The 23899-nt window shown below is 41.6% G+C and overlaps 1 protein-coding gene across 2 annotated transcripts in view; it reads left to right on the forward strand.

The window, feature by feature from the left end:
- PAPPA2 (pappalysin 2) overlaps positions 1-23899 on the forward strand; it is a 636503-nt gene that overhangs the window by 548020 nt on the left and 64584 nt on the right. For both annotated transcript variants that reach the window (XM_033198867.1, XM_033198866.1), the window contains exons 15-17: positions 945-1116; positions 4970-5147; positions 6330-6543. In XM_033198867.1, the coding sequence (XP_033054758.1) occupies positions 945-1116; positions 4970-5147; positions 6330-6543 (564 nt within the window). The remainder of the gene's footprint in view (positions 1-944; positions 1117-4969; positions 5148-6329; positions 6544-23899) is intronic.

The following is a 23899-nucleotide window of genomic DNA, read 5'->3' on the forward strand; positions in this document are numbered from 1 at the left end:
ATCTTATAGGGGAAGAAGCTGAAACACTTGGGAATAACTCACTCCAAATCAAACAGGTGGTAAATGATGGGTCCAGGATTCAGTTCCAGAGAGCCTGAGGCTAATGCCCTCATTATTAACCTCTATGGTTCTGCCATGGCAAGAGGGTGACACTCATTTTGCTCCAGTGTATTCCTGCTGCTGTTATGGTCCAGGCTGAGTCTAGATTGGCCCTGGCAATCCAAGATAGCAGTTCTCTGCTGAGAGGATGTCTGTGGAAGCATCTAGCATAAGTTAAGCATGGGACATGGATTCAAGATGTGTGAGTTTCCTCTTCCAGTAATCGGTTCCATTTCTGCTGAGTCTGTGCTACTCTTCAGTGGTATGTACTGCTGTGGCTTTAGCAGTTGTCAAAATATTTCCATACCAATCGGTAAATTGGTGTTGCCTTTCTGTCATCTCAGAAACCTAGGTCCTTCAGACATGGCCTTCTGTGTCACCTTGTGATCAAACATTCGAAAGACTGATGCCTGACATAATTAAGGGCCTTCAGGTTTCACTCCTGAGCTTTGTTCTGGATTTGTTCTAATTGCTTGAGACCCAGCAATACTGGTTGTTAAATATTTTGAGTATCATCCCATGATCTGTTCATTTCTGAACCAGAAAGAGTTCATTGCAGAGCTCTCGGAATATGTTCTCCACCTCATTTCATCACCATTTGATCCTTCTGGAAGAAAAAGCCATAGAAATTCAGCTAACTGTTACTTGTTAGCTGTTAGTTTTTATGTTTGTTATTTGCTGCATGATGTTGGGTAGTAGAGAAAAAATGGGATGAGTTAAATATCAGTTTTGGAGAAAATTGTTCTCTCCGGTTTAGGAGCCCTCCCAGACGGAGCTGCAAAGTCATTGCTGCTCCTTACTGGTTCTCAAAGAGTCCTAAGATGCTTCTGTTTCTCTCATCGCAGCTGTGTCCATCAGCCCTGTGGGAAGCAGGACAGCTGTCCGTCATTGCTGCTTGATCATGCCGATGTGGTGAACTGTACCTCTATAGGCCCAGGTCTCATGAAGTGTGCTATCACTTGTCAAAGGGGATTTGCCCTTCAGGCCAGCAGTGGGCAGTACATCAGGCCCATGCAGGTGAGTTGAAAGATCATGATCACCAGGACCAAGTTCCTGGGAAGGGTGGGTATTCATGCTCTTCTCTCTGGCTCCACAGGGAAAGAGCAGATGTTTTTAAGCCATTTGAAAGGAAAACATGGGGGCTCTAACAAGCAGAAAGAAGGATGGCTTAATAGAAATGCAAGGTATATAAAAGTATGTACAGTGCTGATTGAGCGGGTTTTAAATTTCTCCTAAGGTGGGCAGTAAATGGGAGTGCTTATTCTGTTCTTCTCCCTTGTTTGTCTTTCTATCAGAAATTATTTTCCCTCCTTTTACCTTTAAGATGAGAATGCCAAAGTTCAGACTTGTCTGTAATTTTCAGGAAAGATCCGTTGTAATCAGCATGTCTGTGGTTCACACTGTCCACCCACCCCCCAACAACCCTCCAACAAAAAGACTGAAGAAATAGAACCTGATTTTCTCCCCAGAAGCGTTAAAGCTGTTACTGAGGCAGAGATTCTGTCATGATTCTAACTCTGGCCAAATTTTCCAAATTTCTACAAGCTTCATTTCAAATTTCTACAGCACCATTTTCAGAATTTCAAGCTGGTCTGGAGGTAGTAGAATATGTAGATTAACAGGATGGCTCAGGAGACAGATCAGAATTAAATTTTGGCTCCACTGTATATAAGATGTGTAACTTTGGATTAAAAAATAAGCAAAACAAATTAATCTCTTTAAGCTTGTTTTCACATTTTAAAATGATTAGAACAGGGTGCTTATCTGATTGAGTTATGATGATGACTGGAAATAATGTAAATGCTTTTAGCAAAATGATAGGTACATAGCACTCTAACCGTTGTCAGTATTATGACATGATCATGTATTCTCAACTAAGAATTTTGTTTTCCATCCTTCCTTTAGAGAGTCTTCAATTCCCTACAGAGAAATTTTAAACATGATATCAGCCATTAGAAAACATGACCATATTATAAGATAGAAAAAGGATGCCCTAGGGAAGAGAGGATGGTGCTCGAGGGAAAGAAAACAGAAAGATGTGGTCTCATAAGGAAAGAGTGGACACACAACTGTTAACTAGACATCAGTGATTTACAAGAGTTGATTTTTTTTTTTTTTTTTTTTTTTTTTGTGCCAATTGATTGCTTAACAGGTTGGGAACCTGTGGGAGAATTTCACTTGCTTAGAGATGTCAGGATTTAAAGGTGTGCACTTTGGCTTCAGCTGGCTTGGTTTCTGCCTGGAGAGAAACAGGTTTAATATACCTTGAGGCACCAACTTCTTGGTCTGTGATGCTTTAGTCAGGACGGCAGAGCCCTTATTACCTGTTCTTCACTCATCTCAACTCAGGCAAAGAATGTCCACTCCAGAAAAGAAATAAAAAGACTGGAAAAAAATGCAGGGACTGAATCTACTCATGTGATAGGTGAAGAAGGGGAGAGAAGAAAAGACAACATGTTTAATGCATTAAAATTAGAGGCAAATTCAAAACAAAATGGACAATACCTAACAGAGACAGGAGAAACACCAGGCAATATATGCAATATATGCAGATTTTGAGAGACATTCTTTGTTTGTTTGTTTGTTTGTTTTGAGACAGAGTCTTGCTCTGTCACCCAGTTGCCCAGGCTGCAATGCAGTGGCACCATCTCAGCTCACTGCAACCTCCCAATCTCCACCTCCCGGGTTCAAGCAATTCTCCTGCCTCAGCCTCCTGAGTAGCTGGGACTACAGGTGAATGCCACCATGCCCGGCTAATTTTTGTATTTTTAGTAGAGATGGGGTTTCACTGTGTTAGCCAGAATGGTCTCCATCTGCCAACCTCGTGATCTGCCAACCTCACGATCTGCCCACCTCGCCCTCTCAAAGTGCTGGGATTACAGATGTCAGCCACTGCCCCCAGTCTGGAGAGGCATTCTTTAAGTGATAGTGGCTCGTTGTAATTAGAGCCAGACTTGCATGCTGTGTTAAGTGAGTGAGGGGCAGCATCTGGGCTGGGAGAAGGGTGGGAGCTCACTGTTTGCCAACCACATGGCGCAGTCAGCAACGGCACTCTCCAGCTGACCAAACGTGCTGTCACCTGAGGCTGGCCCCATGAAGGAAATTATACAATCCCTGCTCGTGATCACAAGACAGTGGGGATGTTTGCTTTTTGTTGACACAAGAACCGAAACTAAACAGAAAAATGTGTCTGGCTTTGAATTGGGTCCTTCTGGCAAACAACAGGGAAACATTGGGAAGCGGGAAGGAGCAGCTAGCCAGGAGTTGGTGTCGGGGGTGACAGGTGCCTTCAGCAGTCATTTTACCTGTGGCTTTGGTGCCACTGTGATTTCCTGGCAGGATGGCTGGCTCAGCCATAGAAACTCCCCTTTCTGTCTTTGACCTTTGATAATCCAGTAGCTAGAATGTTGGCTGGCTGTGCGTTTTTCAAACAAATCATAAGCTTCTAAGTCTCCAGGTCCTAGCTTGTTACATTCCCCCCACCCTAGACACCTTCTTCTCCCACCTCCCTCTGTACTGCTGGGAAGTCCTGATCATTTTTCAAAGGCCAATCCTGTATTACCTATTCTGTGGAACTTCTACATGCTGTCCTCCCTGGCTGAGGATGGCAGTTCCTCCTCCAGCTCCTGTTGTACCATCACACAGGAGCATGCATTATACAATATGACTTTATTGTTGCATATTTATGTTTTCTTTCTTCTTGATCTCAGTTTTCTACTTCTGTTTTATGGTTTGCAGTCTTTATATGGCATTCTTTCTAACAGAAGGGGATAGGATATAACAAACAAAAATGTAGCTCTTAACATTTCCTTCTTTACTTTCTTTTCTGCCTTCCTCCCTCTTTTTTTCCTTTCTATTCTTCCCCCTTCACATGTTTGTGAATCATTGTTTCAACATGAGATTTGCTTGCCTGGTCGATTTTTAGTTCCTGGAGGATATCTTGTTTAAGACAGGACCTGGCCCTTCTAGGTGCTTGACAAATATGTCTTCATTGAATTAGTAGCAGTGTGCTCTAGGGCTGCCTTACTGAAATGGCAGGCCCTAGGAAATGGCTAGAATCTCTCACATTTAACTACAAGGTTTAGAAGATGCCTTGTATGCATTAACTCTCAGCACCATTCCCAGTGGAGGTAATTATTTTCAGTAGCATTATCAGTTGGCTTATTAATAAGAGTGCCAGCAGGAGACAGATGACATACTCAAAAGTGGGCAATTTGAGAGAATTTAATCAAGGGACCACTCATAAATGTGTAGGCAGGATATAGGAAAATCACAAGGAGATGGTGCAATATCCCAGGTGAAGGGGCTCAGTTATCACCCCTAGGCCTGAAAGGTTTACCTTAGGAGTGCAGAATCACAGGAAGAAGGAGCAGAAACTGTGTGGAGCAGGCTTCCAGAAGATGTAGCCAATCTGCAGTGACCCTTGGGAGAGAGTGGGGAGAATCAGCACCCTGGCCTCCCTCTTCTCCTCTCCCTCTCCAGGCTCCTGACACTATGTCCTGGATCTGAATGCAACTACAAGTCAGAGGCATGAAATCCACTGGGGTCAGTTTCCCTGGACCAGAGCAGGGCGGAGAAGAGTTGAGAACAGGTCTGGAGGAGCAACTGGAAAGCAGCCAACAGAGATGGCCTGAAGGAGCCTTGCCATGTCATGATTCTCTGGCACTAGCAGCCTTCTTTTATCAGCATCATACTGAGTATTGTAAGAATGTATATTAAAACAATGAGGCCTGAAGAGGGAGAAAGGCAAAATAATTTGTCCTGTTTTAAATGTTTAGACAGATAATCACCGAGACTCTTCTAAAGCCTGGAAACTACTCTGATACGTTTTTTATTGTGACTTTGACAGAAGCAATTTCTCTGTTTCTAGAAGGAAATTCTGCTCACATGTTCTTCTGGGCACTGGGACCAGAATGTGAGCTGCCTTCCCGTGGACTGTGGTGTTCCCAACCTGTCTTTGGTGAACTATGCAAACTTCTCCTGCTCAGAGGGAACCAACTTTCTGAAACGCTGCTCAATCTCTTGTGTCCCACCAGCCAAGCTGCAAGGTATTGTCTGGTCAACCAGGAACGGTATGCAAGTTCTTTTCCATCCCTCGCTCTTGAGGGTACTTTGGGACTCTTTTCATCACTCCAACACCTTTCCCATTTACTCCACTGTGTCACCATCTTCTGATAACTCCAGAAAAGTCCCAAAGGGCAACACCACTCTTTGTCCCCAACTACTTAAAAGGATGCACTGCCTCAGGTTCTCATGAATGAAGGAATCTTAGACTTTCCTCTATTTTTGTTTGATGACGTGTACCCCAGAGGCAAGCCTACTAGAATGGTTGTCCTGATAATATTCATAATCAAGATACAGTCTATTGTGCACATTTTGAAATTTAATATTTAACAACCATCCTTTGAGTAATGTGTGAATTTGTCCCTGGCTTTAGTGCTGGTTAGAGATAAAGATAGGGTGGAGCCTGCTCTAACTGATGGCTTCTCAGACTTTGATGTGCTTAATAATGACTCAGGAGGCTTGCTATAATTGCAGATTCCTGAACCTTTTCCAAGAGATTCTTGCTTAGTGAGTCTGGGGTGAGATAATGATGCTATGGTGAGTAGTTCATGGATTGCATTTGGAGAAACCATGAATTATACTAAGGCATATGGTATAGTGTTTAAATACAGAACTCTGCATCCAAACTGCCTCTGTTCAAACCCTGACTCTGCCCCTTACTAATTCGGGCAAGTTACCGATCCCCAATCTCCTCATCTGCATAATAGCGGATAATAATAGGATCTATTTCATAGGGTTGTTTGAGGTTTGAAGTTTACACAAGTTAATACATGTAAAATGCTTAGAACAGTGCCTGGCATATAATAAGCACTATAAAAGTGTCATCTATTATTATTTTAATGCTTTCCATGATACCATCACTGCTATATTTTTATTATTTGTAGGTAGGAAAAGACGTAATGATTTAGTTGGTAGCCCTTCTTTCATTTGGGTCAAGAAAGATTTATCTGACCTCTGTTTTATGTAAGAGCATCACACTGGATGCTCTATAAGTAAAAAGATGTAAGACAAACATTTGACATGGGATTTTTGAGATGCTACTCAAGAAAGAATAATGTGACTTTTGAAAGACACCAGTAAGTTGAGAGGTTTTTATTTCATCTGCTATGATTATCTTTCTGGGCTCTCTGTTCTGAGCATCTTGTGCTTCTCTTTCCTGGAGTCAGGACTGAGCCCATGGCTGACATGTCTTGAAGATGGTCTCTGGTCTCTCCCTGAAGTCTACTGCAAGTTGGAGTGTGATGCTCCACCTGTTATTCTGAATGCCAACTTGCTCCTGCCTCACTGCCTCCAGGACAACCACGACGTGGGCACCATCTGCAAATATGAATGCAAACCAGGGTACTATGTGGCAGAAAGTGCAGAGGGTAAAGTCAGGAAGTAAGTTGAATTGTTCCTGGTCTTTGGAGTTCTACCTACCTCGCTGCTTGTTATGTTTGTTTTTCTGTATGATCTCTCTTTACCTGCAGGACTATATTCTCCAGTCATGACAGGCAGGTAACCTGCTGTGCTTTATGTAAATGTATTCTCTCCCATAGAAGAGCCCACAGTCTCACTTGGGTACTTTTTAAAATAATTTCTGCCCTAATGATCGCTTTCCTTGAAAGTAAGAGTTAGCAGCGTCCCAAGTGTTGTATGTGTCACCTGAATCCAACTCTGTGCTGGCCTATACTCGTCAGTCCAGTTTACAGTTGCAGACCTGGCCTGGTCCCCAGCGCAGACCCTTATGAGCTGTGGATATTGGGAAAATTCCTTTCTCTGCCTCAATTTTCTTTCTATAAAAAGGGGATGATGATAACAAAAAAAATATCTACCAGTTAGGGCTGATGTAGGAACTAAATTAATGATATGAATAAAACATAAAATTCAGTAAATTTATTTTAAAAATATAAAACTCAACTCCTTTTGGCTATTAATATTGTTATTATGTCTTTCTGCTTTCTCTTTCCTGAATTTTAAGTATGTGCACTCCTAGACCTGTGGCCAGAAACACTTTTCTTCCAATGTCGTGGGGGATCTGAAAGAACAAAAACTTTATAATGTAATTTAAGAGGAAGGGCTTCCACTAGAGACATCTTGGGGTTCAAATCCTCATCCCCCCTTTATCAGCTGAGTAACCTCAGGCAAATTACTTAACTCTTTGGGTCTTGGTCTCCTTCCTTTCTTCTAGGTCTCCTTCTTATCCTTTTAAGTTTAGAATAACGCTTGCATCAGTATTGAGTTGAAAGATAATTCAACCTTCAACTCAATATCCAACTCAAGGTTAACTCAATATCCAGCCAAGTGCCTGGCTTGTGCCAATTACTCAACAAATGGTTTCAGAAAAAGAAACTTTTTCTGAGTGAACAAAAAACTTTCAGGAAAAGAAACTCCTTGCATTTAGGAAATAGTAGCTATTCTTTCTCTACCATAAGTTATGTAGCTACAGGAGAAACCAAATCTGTTTCTTACCTAGCACTTACCTAGCTACATTAGTTCAAAGCCTGTCAATATGTATTCTTTTAAGATTTTGTTTTTGAACTAACAAAATCCTAGCCATGGTATTACCAGTGGTGCCGGGGCATACAACCTTTTCTTGTAAGCTAGGATGGTCTAAAGGGACAGAAAAAAAATCAGGAAGCTATCTGACTCCCATTTACCCTTTCTCTAGTTGATCTCTCAACCATGTTAACATTTGGCCAATAGAGCAATGGCCTCTCCCAGGGCCTTCCACTCTAGAAAAGGCCCAGGCTCATAAGTGGGAGGGGAAGAGCAAGCCCATACCCTGCCCTTTCCACCAGAGGGAAGGGCCAGGCTGATTAGAACATAAACAATACTGATGAAAAATTCATAGGAGGCAACACTCCCTGGTTCTGTGGTCTCTAGCAGATGCAGTAAACAGTTTTTGGCAACCAAGAGCATATTTGCATGTGATTTTCATGGCATCTAGAGGCAATTTGCATAGGCAGTGAGTACCCAGGTAATCTTCAAGTGAAAACGTTACTACAGTTATCCTGAAGGCTGCTGTTTTCTTGCTTTTTTCCTCTCTAGTCTTGCCTCTTTTTTCACACACCAGCAGCCACCTCAGATATCTGCAGAATAGTGCCATGAAGAATAAATGACCAGGGGTCAGAGAAATGTCTCAGGACTAGGAGGAATTGAAGACAGCAAGATCATCACCAGTTTTCTGGGCCATGTCTCAGCTTTATGTTGGGAAAAAATGAGGCCTCCACCCAGAACTCTGGGTGGAGTTCTGGGTTTGAGGGACAGTTTTGGACACAGCTTTTCTGACTGAGAAAGTGGATGCTTGCATCACAATGTCAGCATCAGTTTGGGCTTAAACGTTGACATTCACAAGCACCATGCTGAGGAAAGATTAAATTATTTACCGTGTTATGTAAGCTGATTAAATCTTAGTTTACACCTGTTTACATAGCAGGTGGTGGATTGGTAATCAGAAGTTTGCAAGTCTAGCATAAATCACTGCCACTTGCTGCTCATGTTTACTCAGTGAACTATGTCAGCCTTGTTCCTTGCATGTGGAAAAAGCCCAGCATTGTACAAATGACGCCCTCAACTTCTTTCTAGGGCATGCAAGCACAAAGAGAAGAAATTGAGAAAAGCAGAAGGGAAATCAATCCAGAGAGAATGGGCACATGATAATTTTATGCTACTGTACAGTATAGTAAAAAAAAATTTTTGAGGGTTATATTTGCAACTTGCTTGCATGACCCTGAGCAAAATACTCAACGTTCATGCATCTCAGTTTTTGCATCTATAATGTGGGAAGTAGTAACTATTTCTATCCAACAATGTTGTTTTGAGGCTGAATGTCGGGCAATGTTGTGAAAGCATTTTACAAACTTTGAAGTTCAAAACATATGCTATGCCACATATTACTTTTGTTCATCTTTTTTAAAAGAAGGAAACAATTACTAAAATATCAGCCAAATACATTCCCCTCCTGCTGCTTCTCAAGTCCATGGTTTCAAGACAAAAGAATGATAAGTGCTGGATTTGACTTCCTCTGATATCCCTGTTCCAGCTTTGTCTCGTTCTACCCAGGGATGTCACAGATGGCATATTCATCCCCTGCATGCTCTATGCCAGTCTCTGGGATAAAGACAGACACATAAATAAGACCTGGGCAGTCCAACCTCAAAAAATGGTGTCAGGATCTTTGTTATAGAGTTGTTTGCCACACCTTCCTTCTTGAAACTCTTCTTCCTTGATTCTCATCCATCTTGCTCCCTGATTCATGTTCCTTCTTCCTGTCTGTCCACCCTTGATTTTCTTTTCTGCTTTTATTCCTCTGCCCATTTCTTTAAAGTTGATGTTTGTCTGAGTTCTCTTTTCCAACTTGTCAGGCATGATGCTCATTTACCCTGTAGCCTCAGTTACCATCTGCATGCTGATGGTCCCTAAATTCATACCTGCCAATATAGTATCTTCCCTTAAGGGCCATAAGGCCCATAAGACCAACTGCCTATGGCTATTGCCGCTTGGATATCCTGTCTACATCTTGAACTCTTAACTATGCAAAACAGAGGCTTTCAAATATGCATATCTTTCTGTGTTCTGTGAAGCTGGTTGAACCGGGTGCCTGCACATCACCTGAGACTCTTCAGTGCCCTTTATCTTCTCTCAAATCAGTTATCAACTCTGTCATTATCTTACTGACTCAGATATGCTTGTTTCTCTCCTTCCCTGCTGCTGAGTCTCTATAATAGACTATTATCATTTTTCACCTCTGAACTGATCTTTCTGTCTCCAGTCCTTTTCTTTTCAATATATTCACCACTTTGCAGCAAAAATGGCCCTCAAAAACCTCAAATCCAGTTTTGTTATTTCCCTACATGAAAATGAATGGCCAACCTACCTGCCACTTTATTTAAGGGCAAAAAGTTGAATATTAATATAGTTTCAGTGCCTGCACAATCTGGCAGGGCCTTGCTTACTTCTCCAGCCTCATTGCTCGCTATCTTCCCTGCAGACCACTTCCCTTCAGCTCTTACACAACCTTCTTAGCATAGGCTCTAATACTACTGGAGTTCTTTTATATCTTCATGGAAGCCATGGCAGTCGAGGCCTTCAGACATGGAATTCCTTCTTCCCAGAGCTCTCCCTGACAGTAACCTTTTGCTTGACTAACTCTTACTCTCTTATTTTTAGTGTAGGTGTGACATTGTCCAGGAAGTTTACCAGGTCTCCCCAGACTGTAGGCCTCCTCTCATAGGCTGCCATTGTACAACCAGATTTCTCTGATGATATCACTTATCTCACTGATTACAAATGATCTGGTTACTCATCTATATTGGCAAATAGACCATGAATATTTTGCTTAGCATCTTGTGCCCAATGACTAGTTATTTACTGGTAAGTATTCAATACTTTCTAAATGGGTAAAAGCATTGCATTTATATGCAAACTTATGATTGAATTTTGATGTGAAAGTTGATGCTAAAAATAGTGAAGGAAAGGAGAGGTTTTTCTTACGAGGTGATAGAGATCCCTGTTTCAAATGCTTTAGAGTGAATGAGAACTTTAAACATATATATGTAGTATTTTTTTTCTAGCAATTATCTCAACGACATAGAAAGAATGGTCATTCTTCAAAGACAGTTTTAATTTTATTTATTCAACACACATTTATGCCTGATTAGTGCCACTCTTTGCAAGTTAATGGTAACAGAAAAAGGATTACCTATCAACAAGCTCACCAGAAAGATGCTTCTCATACTTGGCTGCTCATGAGAATCACCCAGGGAGATTTTAAAAATCCTAATGTCCAGGTCACATCCCAAACCAATTACATCAGAATCTCTGGGGGTGGGGTCCAGACATCTGTATTTTCCAAAGCTCCCCAAATTGCTACCATGTACAGCCAAGGTCAAGAAGCACTAGTCTAGTCAAACTTTTGTTCCTGTTAGATTAACATCAGTTATGAAATTTTGACTTTCCTGAAAGATCCAGAATAAGACTTCTCTATTTAAAATTTTTGTAGCAGCACTTTTGCATGATAGATTTTAACACGTCTCTTTGAGACTTTTTTATTTTGGGGGGTAATAGAGAAAATGTAAGCAAAATTGTAACTCCAATGAGGTTGTAAAGTATATGTAGTTTCAGGAGTTCTTTCCTTGTCACATTGTAGAATATGCACAAACTCTCCTTTAAGACCCTTTCTTTTTTCTCCTATGCAATTTACTTCCACATACACATCATCGTTAATCACTTCTTTGCTGTTTCATTAACCTGATTTCCTGGGAAGCTAAAGTAAGTGTGATTGACTTATATTTTATCATTATGACTATATTATGTTCTCCCTTATCTTTCACTTCCATGGTTGCCTTTTTCTCATTATTTGTAATCTTTATGTGTGAAGGTTAGGTTAACGTCATTAGAGCCCATAATTAATTTAACTTCTAAATGATTGAAACCTTCCAACTTTAGTTAGACAATCTTTGTTTCTATAAGTCACTCATCAAGATGCCATCTGTGGGGTGCTGTAGTGTCAGATCTTCTTGTCGGTAATTGTAAACATCCATCCTTTCTGAGGGTTGCCCACATCAACTTTTCCAAAGTACATAAATCTGTTTAAGTTCTATAAACACAAATGAAAGTCAAGGCTGAAATTAACAGGCCTCACATTGTGACTATTTATTATTTAACAAATGTTTGGTTGGTGAATGCCTTTAGTGAAGCCTTGTCTGACCTAACTTGAGGGAGAGCCTGAGATGGACTGGAGCTGGGTGTGTATATTTGACCCGTTTCCACACACATAGAAAGATTGGTGTGGCAGTGTTAAAAAGCTTAAAGCCTGGGCTCTGTTCTGTTGGGTATTGATGAGGATGACTATGGTGATGATGATTTGTCACTGTGTGCTGTATATGCTAGGTATTTTGTACACAATATCCCATAATTTACCATAACAGTAATATATTTTATCATTAGCAAAATAATAGTATAGTAAAATATATTATTATATAATAGTATATAATTTGATATAGTAATTATAATATTTTAGAATATTATTATTATCCCCTATTATAGATGAGGAAGCTGAGACTCAGTGTGGTTAAGTAGCCTGCCCATGATCACTCAGCCAATAAATGGTAAAATTAGGATGAAAACCATTCTGACTCCAAAAACTGTGCTATTGGCTACAAAGGCTTTTGGTTTCAGCAAATCACTTCATTTCTCTGAGCCCTTTCCTGCATTCGTAAAATAAAGGGAAATAATTGAGTGATTTCTAGCTTCCAAACATTTCTATTTTATTTTCTATCTCCACAGAACCAATGAGAAGAGCCAACACTTTGGTAAAACATCATTGCAAGAAGTGGTAGATACATAACAATTTAGTACCATCAGATAGAATATATTAAAACACAACTGTTGCACAGACATGGACTTAGTAGACAGCACTTAGGGCACTGTTAGAATAATACCTGAATAACTTTTGGTCTGCATGAACAGCCAAGGTTTTGTTCTCTCCTTCTTGATGGGTTTTGGTTCATTGTTATCCATTCACATCCAAGAAAACTGGATCTAGTTCTCCCTTGAAGTTGGAATATTGGGAAAACTTTTTTAGAATTTCTAGAATTAAGTTTTAGAATTAAACACATCCCTAAAACTTCTAAAGAAGGTAATTTAGTCAAATGGCTAAGAAGGGTTTTCTTAGTCCAAGATTTATCTCCTCATTTAGTGGTTAATTATACAGGGTCTGGCATTATTGAGATCTAAATTTGAATCTCAACTCCACTATTTATTAGCTTTTTGACCTTGAGCAAGTTACTGATCTGTACTGAACATCATTATTCTGACTTACAGGATAGAAATAATAGGTGTACTCACAGGTTTTTGTAAGGAATAAATGAGATAATAGATGCAAAGAACTGAGGGAAATTTTTGGTCATATTATGCTTCAGTTCATCAACACTGCTGCTGTTTATCATCATCACCATCCTCATTATCATTACCATTACCATCATCATCAACACCATCGTAATTTCTACCAGATTAATGGCTCTTACAAAATGACTGTTGCCTTTTGGGCTATCCTTCTGGTGCAATAGGGAAATTTCTTCTTTAACACGGAGTACACTCAGCTACATTTTTATCCATGGCAAAACAAAACAAAACAAATTAAAAAAAAAAAAAAAACAGCACAGAATCCAGGAAGACTGGAATTGGCATTCGAGGTCAGAGGTACAGGTCTTCAATTACCAGTGGGAAAAGTGCATTTCCCTTGCCTATAAAAGAAAACACACACCAAAATAGAAAGTTTATTAAATTTTTAAAAATGTACTATTCTCCCCCAATTAGTACACTCTCTGTCTGCTTTATATCATCCTGCTGACAACTCAAGAAGTGACCAAGTACTACAGTGGCTTCAAGTAGATCAAGGAAAATGGGGGAAAGAGGGAGAAAAAGAAACCATGTAATCAGCAAGATAGATCTGGTCATAATTTAAAAAATTAGGATGAGCAAATAAAGTCAGGCTGGTCTGGAAGGACAAGGGCAAGGGCATGTCCTGGAGACATTACCCAGATTTTTAGGCTCTTGATCTTTTTGAACCATAGCTTGAAACTCTGGAAGATTCAAACTGACTTTATCCTATCCTAGGAAGGGAAAGAAAGACTTAGTTAATCATCTGAAAACTGTGCAGATAAGGCAAGATAAAACTCATTAAGTATCCTGGCTTCAGCCGGGCGCGGTGGCTCACGCCTGTAATCCCAGCACTTTGAGAGGCCGAGGCGGGCAGATCACGAGGTCAGGAGATCAAGACCATCCTGGCTGACACAGTGAAACCCCGTCTCTACTAAAAATGCAAAAAAATTAGCCAGGCGTGGCGGCGGGCGCCTGTAGTCTCAGCTACTTGGGAGGCTGAGGCAGGAGAATGGCGGGAACCCGGGAGGCGGAGCTTGCAGTGAGCCGAGATCGCGCCACTGCACTCCAGACTGGGCGACTTAGCAAGACTCTGTCTCAAAAAAAAAAAAAAAAGTATCCTGGATTCATAGCTTTTAAAAAATTATAAAAGTAATCTACCTAATTGTTAAGCTCTGCGTCATAGCGATGTGCCTATACGTAGGTGAATAGGTGCTAAACCTACACACATATATACACATGTTCTATCTATGATTGCTCAAGGAAAGAACACACATTAATCTCTATGTACACTCATGTAACTGTGAGAAATAGAAATGTGTTTTCTTTCCAATAAGACTTTTTCTGGCTTTATAATTAGTGTTCATAGTAAATACATTCAAAATTTATCCTTGGAATCCTCAAATCTCTTGCCATTGTAGGATAATGTGAGCTTTAGGCTAATTTATTAAAGCCTCTTTTGGCTTCACAGTGATTGAATCTCTGCCCCAAGCCTTGGCCACTCATATACACACCTAGCTACAGACCAGATTTTGACTGCAGGCTTCAAGGGTGACCAGCATGCATGCTCACTTCAAACTCAGCCCTTGTTGAATTCATAAATTTACCTGTTAACTTCAGCCTCAAACTAGAGAGCATCATATTGTAAAACTTGCTGTTTTGTATTGACTGCTAATATCTATTAATCAGAGTAAATTTTTAGAAACCTGAGTAAGAGCTTAATTGTTATCTATAAACCAGTAGGACTTTATTCAACCCATAACTTCATCCCCTGCTGCTCTTTCTGGTCTTCGTTTGTCCTACTCTTCCTGTGTCTCCGGCTCACACTTTCTTCAGCCCATTGAGTGGACATTTTGGTTGTGGTTTTGCTTTTGCTCTCTAGTGATGGGGTCAGGCCAGGTCAAACTGATTCATGAACTGTCTCCTGAGGGATTCTGGGTGGGACAGAAATATGAAGAATTAAGTAGGGTGGAGAAAATGAGCAGAATGTTAACATTCCATACTCATCACACACACACACACCCCACACACACAGAGAGACAGAGAGAGAGAGATAGAGAGAGAGAGAGGAGTGTGGCTGAGCAGATCTTCTGATCATCAGGCATAGCTAGTAATTTCCGCTGCTTGTTGATCGTGGTCATGTGCCATTCATTGAACGGCATGCTTTAAATATACTACCTCACATAATCTACTTATGACCCTGTGGAGAATGTATGACTATCCCTTTTTCCAGCGAGGAAAACTGAGAATAATGGAGTTTACGTGATTTTGTTTAAAGTTAGAGATTTATTAAGCACCAAGGCTAGAGCTCTAACATCTCCTGATTCCAGAGCACCTGCTTTCAGCCACTCTGCCACATGTTCTTCCTGATGAGAATCTCCCAGTGTAGCCACTAAAGGCCTGCTGAAGCCACCATGACTTCTGATTCTCCCTTTTCAGTCAGGGCAAGGAAAATGCTAATCAGCTCTTTTTCTTCCAGCCCACATCAAGGAATGTAATGTCAGGAGTATGGCCAATGCAGGATCCACCTGTATGTATTCCAAGTCCTTAGGTATACCACACCTTTTTAGAGGTTCTGATAACACTTTAGCAGACTAGGGTCTTATCATCGCTGTGGCTTCCAGATAAGGGACCATGCAAATAACATTGCTTTCTCAAGGAGCAACAGTGACCTGCAGTGGTTAAGTTAATTCCCAAGTGAGGGTGTGAGTGTGTGTATATACCTGTGAGCACTTTTGATCATGCCTGTCTGTGAGTCAGGCTGATCAGGAACAGAAATATAACAATACCTGGAGGAATTCTTGTGCTAAAAACTTTGTGAAGATGACAAAAGGAGTTCTTACAAATGAGATCACCTGCCCTCTGAAGTTGGGTGTATACAGTGTATTGCTCTTTTCTGCCAGAATTTTGTTCCAGTGGACTTCCCTCAGGCTCTTCCCCTGCCCTGACTCTCCCCAACAATAGGTAGAAAAGAGAGGGAGGGAAGGAGAGGTAGAGGGAATATGCATATTTCCTCCATTTCTCCATTTACACTTTTGGCTAAGACTTTTGAAAATCTCGGCCGGGCGCGGTGGCTCAAGCCTGTAATCCCAGCACTTTGGGAGGCCGAGACGGGTGGATCACAAGGTCGGGAGATCGAGACCATCCTGGCTAACACGGTGAAACCCCGTCTCTACTAAAAAAATACAAAAAACTAGCCGGGCGAGGTAGCGGGTGCCTGTAGTCCCAGCTACTCGGGAGGCTGAGGCAGGAGAATGGCAGGAACCCAGGAGGCGGAGCTTGCAGTGAGCTGAGATCCGGCCACTGCACTCCAGCCCGGGCGACAGAGTGAGACTCCGTCTCAAAAAAAAAAAAAATTAAATTAAAAAAAAAAATAAAAAAAAAAAAAGAAAATCTCTGGGTTCTCACCTGCACTGTTCCCTCTGCCTGGCATATCCTCCTCCACTTCTCTCCCTGGTGAACCCACTCAAAGTCTTCCTTTGCTGATATTCTTCATGTCTGCAGGCAGTGTTGGTGCCTCTCTCAGGTCAGTATTCCAACCCTATTATAATATTTATATTTGTTTTTCCAACTGCAAGATCTAAAATAATAAATAGGCATATCCTTGGTGCTCTATAAATATTTGTTGAATGAATGTATAAATGGACAAGTAATTGAATGGTGAAAGAAAGAGGTTCCTATTAAATGTTGTTTTTAGTTTGGGGTGTAACCTGGGCATATTTGGTAGAAAAACCTGTTGGCTGCATGGAGAATGGAAGAAACTCATGAAAAGAGATGAAGTGGGAGTTGTTGAACTTGAAGTGAGCAAGACCAGGAAAGGAGATGTAGATGATTAAGACATCAGCAATGGAAAATGGAGAAGGGGCCTCAAACTTGGGTTTAAGTGTTCAAACCTAGGAACCAGGCATGATTGCACCTGCCAATCTGGAGACATAAGAATTAGGAGAAGAAAGTCCAAAGATAAAAGTGAGGGGTGGGACATGGAAGTAAAATAGTCTACACAGTTTTACGAGTTAGCAGGTGGCTCATTTTTTTCAGAGAGGCTCTATTTTACATGTGAGGAGAGTTTTGTAAGGGGCTTTTTTTTTTCTTTGTCAGAGAAGAAGGCCAAATCCAGTATGTCTTGTTGGATGGTCCTGCTAATACTGTTTCTCATCTTGTAGAAAGGGCTAGAATAGGACATCAGGAGATCTGGTATTAGAGAGTGCATGATAACTATGATGGGCTGCAGACTTACCGTGTCTGAAGTCCGCTTACTCCCTATTTAGGATATTGGTTTGGGAAACCAGGGCCGCAATTTGTTAGAGGAAAACTGGCATGGGCTTTGGAAGTGCTGATGGTTCTGTTTGGGTCTAAGTAGAGAACCGTGTCTTTTTTTTTTTTTTTTTTTTTTTCTGAGACGGAGTCTCGCTCTGTCACCCAGGCTGGGGTGCAGTGACCGGATCTCAGCTCACTGCAAGCTCCGCCTCCCAGGTTTACGCCATTCTTCTGCCTCAGCCTCCGGAGTAGCTGGGACTACAGGCACCCGCCACCTCGCCCGGCTAGTTTTTTGTATTTTTTAGTAGAGACAGGGTTTCACCGTGTTAGCCAGGATGGTCTCGATCTCCTGACCTCGTGATCCACCCGTCTCGGCCTCCCAAAGTGCCGGGAGTACAGGCTTGAGCCACCGTGCCCAGCCGAGAACCATGTCTTTTAAATTGGTCTAGATCACTATTTCTCAATCTTTAATATGCATAGGAATTATTTGGGGGTCTTTTAAAAATGCACATTCTTGTTGAGTCAGTCTGAAGTGGATCCTGAGATTTATTTCTAACAAGCTCCCTGGTGATTCTAATATTGCTGCTTTAGGTACCACATTGTGTGTAGTGAGAGGTTTAACCGTATTCAGAGTGAAAAGGCTTTCTAACTTCAGTTCAAAAACGGACCATGTATCAGACAAAACACAACAAATTAATGCTTTAGTTTTCTAATTCATATAATGGAAATCATGCAATTGCCTCTTTCCCTTACATCTTCTTTTTAGGGATATTCTAAATGATAGGATTTGGGGATCCTCAGCACAAATGCACTAAATGAGATAAATACAGGTAATTTATCTGTAGCTCCATTGGTAGAAACATGAATGCTTCCATATTATAATATAGGCATTGTCATGAGACTCATCATAGTGCACATCCCTGCTGTGCCATCAACCAGTTAGATAACCCCAGGCAAGTTATTTTGTGTTTCTAAATCCTACCTCATCTATAAAATGAACATCTATGCATTCATTGAACCAATATTTATTGACAGCTATTATGTACCAGGCATTGTGCTGTGCACTGGGAATATCATAGCAAATAATGCTTTGCCCTCACCAAGCTTTTTTCCATGGTGGGAGCTGATGATAAGCAAGTAAAACCAATACACAAAATAATTCAGGGTATGCATCCCATGAAAGAAAAAAAGATGCTTTGATTAAAAAAGAAAAAGTTAGAGGGGCAAAATAAGGATGCTCTGGGGTGGTAAGAATTATGCTTAGATAGGAAGAAAGAGAAGGAGGTAGTCAGGAGAAGATACAAAAAAAAAAAAAGAAAAGCATCATGACTCTAGAGAATGGCATCAACTCTTGTGGCTGGAAAGGTCATGGGTTGTGCTTGGGATTCTAAGTCCAGTGTCGATGAAGTGCATTAAGGAAGGTGAATGTGGCGCTGAATAAGGTTGGAGAAATTGGGGCCAGAACACACAGGACCTTGTAGACTGAAGAAAGAACTTTGGATTTTATTTTTCCTCCTAACAGAAGCAATTGAAATGTTCTACACAGGGAAATTTATTTTTTTGAAAGTTCCCTCTGACTGGTGTTTGCTGACTGGCTGGGAAGGGATCCAGAGGAGAAGTGGGGTGTCCAGTTAGGAGGTGAGAGATGGTGGCTTGTGTTAATGTTTGTGGTAATGCTGAAGTGTGGAGACAATTTTCAGAAATACCTGGGAAATGAAGCAGGACTTGTTGACAGGTTAGAAGAAAGCAGATGGGGTGAGCAAAAAGGTAAGATTGAGAGGAAGAATAGAATCAGTGATGGCTTCTAAGTTCCAAGTTTGAGCAACAGGGCAGATGATGGTATCATTTACTGAGCTGGGGATGGTTGAGGAGGCTAATATGTGGAGTGATGGAATCAAGAATCTAAACAATAATAGTCCCTATCACACAGAGTGGGTTTGAGGACAAAATAGTATAGATGTATATTTTTCTATACAATAGTTAGCACTTAAGTGCTCTACATGTTATTGTCTTTCTGTTGTTATTATTCTTGAGGGAGTACCCACTGGAGACACCAGGTGCCCTTGATCGGCAAAGACATGATAATTCTCTGGGACTCAACAAATCATTCTTTTATTTTCTCCAATAGAAAATAAATGTTGCTCTTGAAAACCCTACAGTGGCGATAGAAGGATGGGGTAGACTATGTGTGTCTCAAGTGACATCAGTCAAACTTTCAGCCAAGTTTTGATCACAAGATCTTTATTTCTGGCAATGATGTAAGAAGCAGAAAGAGCACAGCTGGGTTTTCAGCACTAGGAGGATACCATAAGTTCTTGAAATTGGAAAAAGCACCTTCTAACTTGGAAATTGTGCTGATTTGTCTAGAGAAGTTAGAGGGAAAATAAATACAAACCTTCCCCCAACCCCAACTCCTCATGATACCATTTACAGAGTAAGGAAGAAATCACAGAGCAAGAACTCTCAACTAACAACCCTAGCCAAAAGGCTGGATGCTTAGCAAAGACCAAATGGGATAGTCACAGGGCTGTGAGGTGGATGATCTTCCTCTCTGGTTTCTACACCTTATTAGCATGAGAAAGTAGCATGAATTTTAGTAGTTTGCCAACCTGGCTGCACATAAAATCTTCTGACAAGTTTAAAGATACGGAGTCCTGGGCCACTCTCAGGAGGCTTAATGCACTAAGCCTAGCAATCTAGATTTTTTAAAGTGGCTTCTACATAATTCTGATGGGATTGGTCTACACATGTAAGTTGGAAATCATTGATCTCATGATCAGAATATTACATTATGATTTGAAAACTTTGAAATCTATGAATTGCTGTGTGCGGGTAAATCACTTCATGGTTACTAATATGATTTCCTGACTACAAAAGAGATGTTTTGGCTGATAGACAGCGAGTAGAATGTTTTACATGTAGGGTACTTGGCATGGGCTATCAAAGATGTTTTGGAATCTCTGTCCTGGTAAGGGCCTGTTTATCTAGTATCCAATGCTATCATTCTTTCAAATGCAATCTACTCACTTCATGACTTCAAGGAGTCGTTTGGTTCCTGATGCATAAGCCATGCACAAAGGATCATTGTGAATAAACCAGTTTTTTCATTCATGATTTTAAAGGTGTCAAAGGTCACTCCTCAACATCACCAAACTAGAAGCAATGCAGAGGCACTGGGGATCAGTCCGTCCATTGCTGTGTCTCAGTCAGTTTGAGCTGCCACAACAGAACACCATAGATGGGTGGCTTAAACAACATGCATTTGTTTCTCACAGGTCCGAAACTTGAGAAGTCCAGGGTGCTGGCAGATCCCTTATCTGGCGAGGGTACCTTCCTAGCTTGCAGATGATTGTCTTTTTTTTTTTTTTTTTGAGACAGAGTCTCACTCTGTCTACCAGGCTGGAGTGCAGTGGTGTGATCTCGGCTCACTGCAATCTCCGCCTCCCAGTTTCAAGCGATTCTTCTGCCTCAGCCTACCAAATAGCTGGGAGTGCAGGTGCTTGCCACCTCACCCGGCTAATTTTTGTATTTTTAGTAGAGACGGGGTTTCCCCATGTTGGCCAGGCTGATCTCGAACTCCTGACTTCGTGATCCGCCCACCTCAGCCTCCCAAAGTGCTGGGATTACAGGCATGAGCCACCGCACCCGGCCAGATGATTGTCTTTTTTCTGTGTCCTCACATGGCAGAGCACAGAGAAGGCAAGCCCTTACGTGTCTTCTCATGAGAGCATTGGGAGGGTTCCACCTTCGTGACTTAATTACCTTCTAAAGACCCCACCCCCTAAAATACCATCACATTGGGAGTTAGCATTTCACCACCGTATGAGTTTGCGAAGGCCACAAACATTTAGTCCATAGCGCTAGGTAACAAAAACATGAGCAGGATGGGTGGCAAGATTTAGGCTTCAGTCTTCTTCAAGGGCCCTGTGGGGAAACCAAATTTCTTGGGACTAGGAAGAATCCAGAACACTCTGAATTCCTGGCACAATCCAACCAGCTCATAGCACTGCAGTGCCAAATTCCATACCTTGAAATCTCAAGGCTTGCACCATAAGCTGGGATCCACGACATGAACATCAGGCAAAATGAGAGCCCTCACTATTGGGCCCCGAGATACTTAACCTATCAAATGCTTTGCTAGAAGACTGAGGATGGAGACGTTGGTTGTCTGATATAGAGAGATGTGGAAGTCCTGGGAGGCCCATGGAGAGATGGCAGTGCAAAGCCGTCTTCTGTACAAAGGGAGAAGAAACCATGAGGAAAAAGAATTGAGGCTCAGAGGGGCAAAGGAACTCCTGCAGAAAGAAAACAGAATTTCCTATGGAATTGAGACCCTGTCTGCCAACCTTTCCCTGCAGTGCCTCTTCTCCAGTTGGGGTCCGGTGTAGCTGTGCTATTCTCTTGCTGCCTTCTAGCCATCCTCCTCCCTGTGTTGATGGTGGTTTGTAGCGCAGGGCCTGTTGTGTTGTCTGGGTGCCACGATGGAAGGCTACATTCTTCTTCCCCATCCAAGTTTGATCTGTCTACTCTCACCCCTGAGGTTATTAAACTGGCAGGGAAATATATGAAATCGGCATTCTTGAATGGCTCCTTAACTCTGGGCAAGGAAAAGGAAGACTATTTCCATGGTTGAAGTATTCCAACCAATTCAGAGAAAAATACCACATGAAGTCAAAATATGATCGTCCTGGCCAAGCAAGGGTTTTCCTTTATAACCATGCTGACATGCAAGGTTTTTATAGTCGTGCCTCTCCCCTGCTGTCAGTGGTATTGCCTGCTTTCTCCAGCTGGGGGATGTCAGTTCAGCAGAGGTAGGGGAAGGATTTCATCTGTGGGAGGTGGTGGAAAGCAGAGAGTCCCTGGGAGGATATAAACTCTGCAGTGTGAAGGAGGAGTAAAATATCCATTCTAGGAGAGGGACAAAAAGAGCCTCGTTAGAGTAAAAAAGAGCTGCAAACCCTTAATTGAAAATATATTTGGAGAGGCATTTTTAAATGTCATCTTTCTGGAGGGAAAGAAGCAATTTACTAAGCAGTACATTTCATTTTTATAAAGTTTAAAACCAGGCAAAACTCCTCTATGCTGATGAAAATCAGAAGTGTGTGGTGTTGCAGAATACTGTATGCCGTGAGGGTGGGGGGATTTTAACTGGGAAGGAATGCAAGGGGGAATTCTTAGGGGCTAGACATGTTCTGCATCTTGATCTGACTGGTGATTGGTTGCCCAGTTGTATTCACAGGTAAAACTCCCTCAAGCCACACACTAAGATTTGCATATTTTTCTATGTGTAATTCATTACTCAATACAAAAATTTAAAGTGAAACTTCTTTTTTGCCCACCTATGGATGTGGCATTGGGACACAGGGCATCTGAGTGCTCAGCCGAGGATGAGGATGCGTTAGTAAAACTGTGGAGCGCGCCAGAAACAGTCAGAGCCTGATGTGGCAGGAGGACCGGGGGCTTCGGCTGTGAGCAAACCCAGGTCTGCATCCTGCCTGCAGGGTTTACTGTGTGTTTTGAGTAAGCTTTACTTTTCTCTCAGGTTCAGTTTTCTTAAGTGTGGATAATAACATTTACCTTTAAATGTTGTTTGATCCAAATACCATATGTTCTCACTTGTAAGTGGGAGGGAGCATTGAGTATACATGGACACAAAGAAGGGAACACCAGACAGTGGGGCCCACCTGAGGGTGGAGGGGAAGAAGAGGGTGAGGATGGAAAAACTACCTACAAGGTACTATGCTTATTTCCTGGGTAATGAAATAATCTGTATACCAAACCACTGTGACACACAATTTACTCATGTAACAAACCTGCACATGTACTCCTGAACCTGAAAGTCGGAAAGAACTATGATGCAAAAAAATTCCAGTCATAAAAATCAGATTTTTTTTTTTTTTTTTTTTTGAGACATGGTCTCACTCTATCACCTGGGCTAGAGTACAGTGGCAAGATCATAGCTCACTGTAGCCTCGACTTTCTAGGCTCAAGCCATCCTCCCACCTCAGCCTCGCCAGCAGCTGGGACTACAGGTGCGTGCCACTGTACCTGGCTAATTTTTGTATTTTTTGCAGATATGAGGGTTTTGCCATGTTGCCCAGGCTAATCTCAAACTCCTGACCTCAAGAAACCTGTCTGCTTCAGCTTCCCAAAGTGCTGGGATTATAGGAGTGAGCCACCATGCCCTGCCAAAAATCAGATTTCTGTTGCAAAATGTTCTTGGGAATAAAGATATGAATCTAAATGATTATGTAACAATAAAACACTCAACTTATTTCTAAGTATATATTATTTACATATGTTTAACTATTAAAATATTTTATTATTAAAATTATTTGAAGTTGAATGAATTCTGTGATGTGAGATCTTTGACAAATTTCTTAACATCGTTCAGTGTGTTTCTGTGAAGTGGGGATTAAAAAGATGATTTCATAGGTTGGGCACATTGGCTCATGCCTCTAATCCCAGCACTTTGGGAGGCTGAGGCGGGTGGATCACCTGATGTGAGGAGTTCAAGACCAGCCTGACCAACATGGAGAAAACCCATCTCTACTAAAAATACAGAATTAGCCAGGCGTCACGGCACGTGCCTGCAATCCCAGCTACTTGGGAGGCT

This window comes from Trachypithecus francoisi, unplaced genomic scaffold (assembly GCF_009764315.1).
Source record: "Trachypithecus francoisi isolate TF-2019V2 unplaced genomic scaffold, Tfra_2.0 Lachesis_group5, whole genome shotgun sequence".
In the NCBI taxonomy this organism is placed as follows: Eukaryota; Metazoa; Chordata; class Mammalia; order Primates; family Cercopithecidae; genus Trachypithecus; species Trachypithecus francoisi.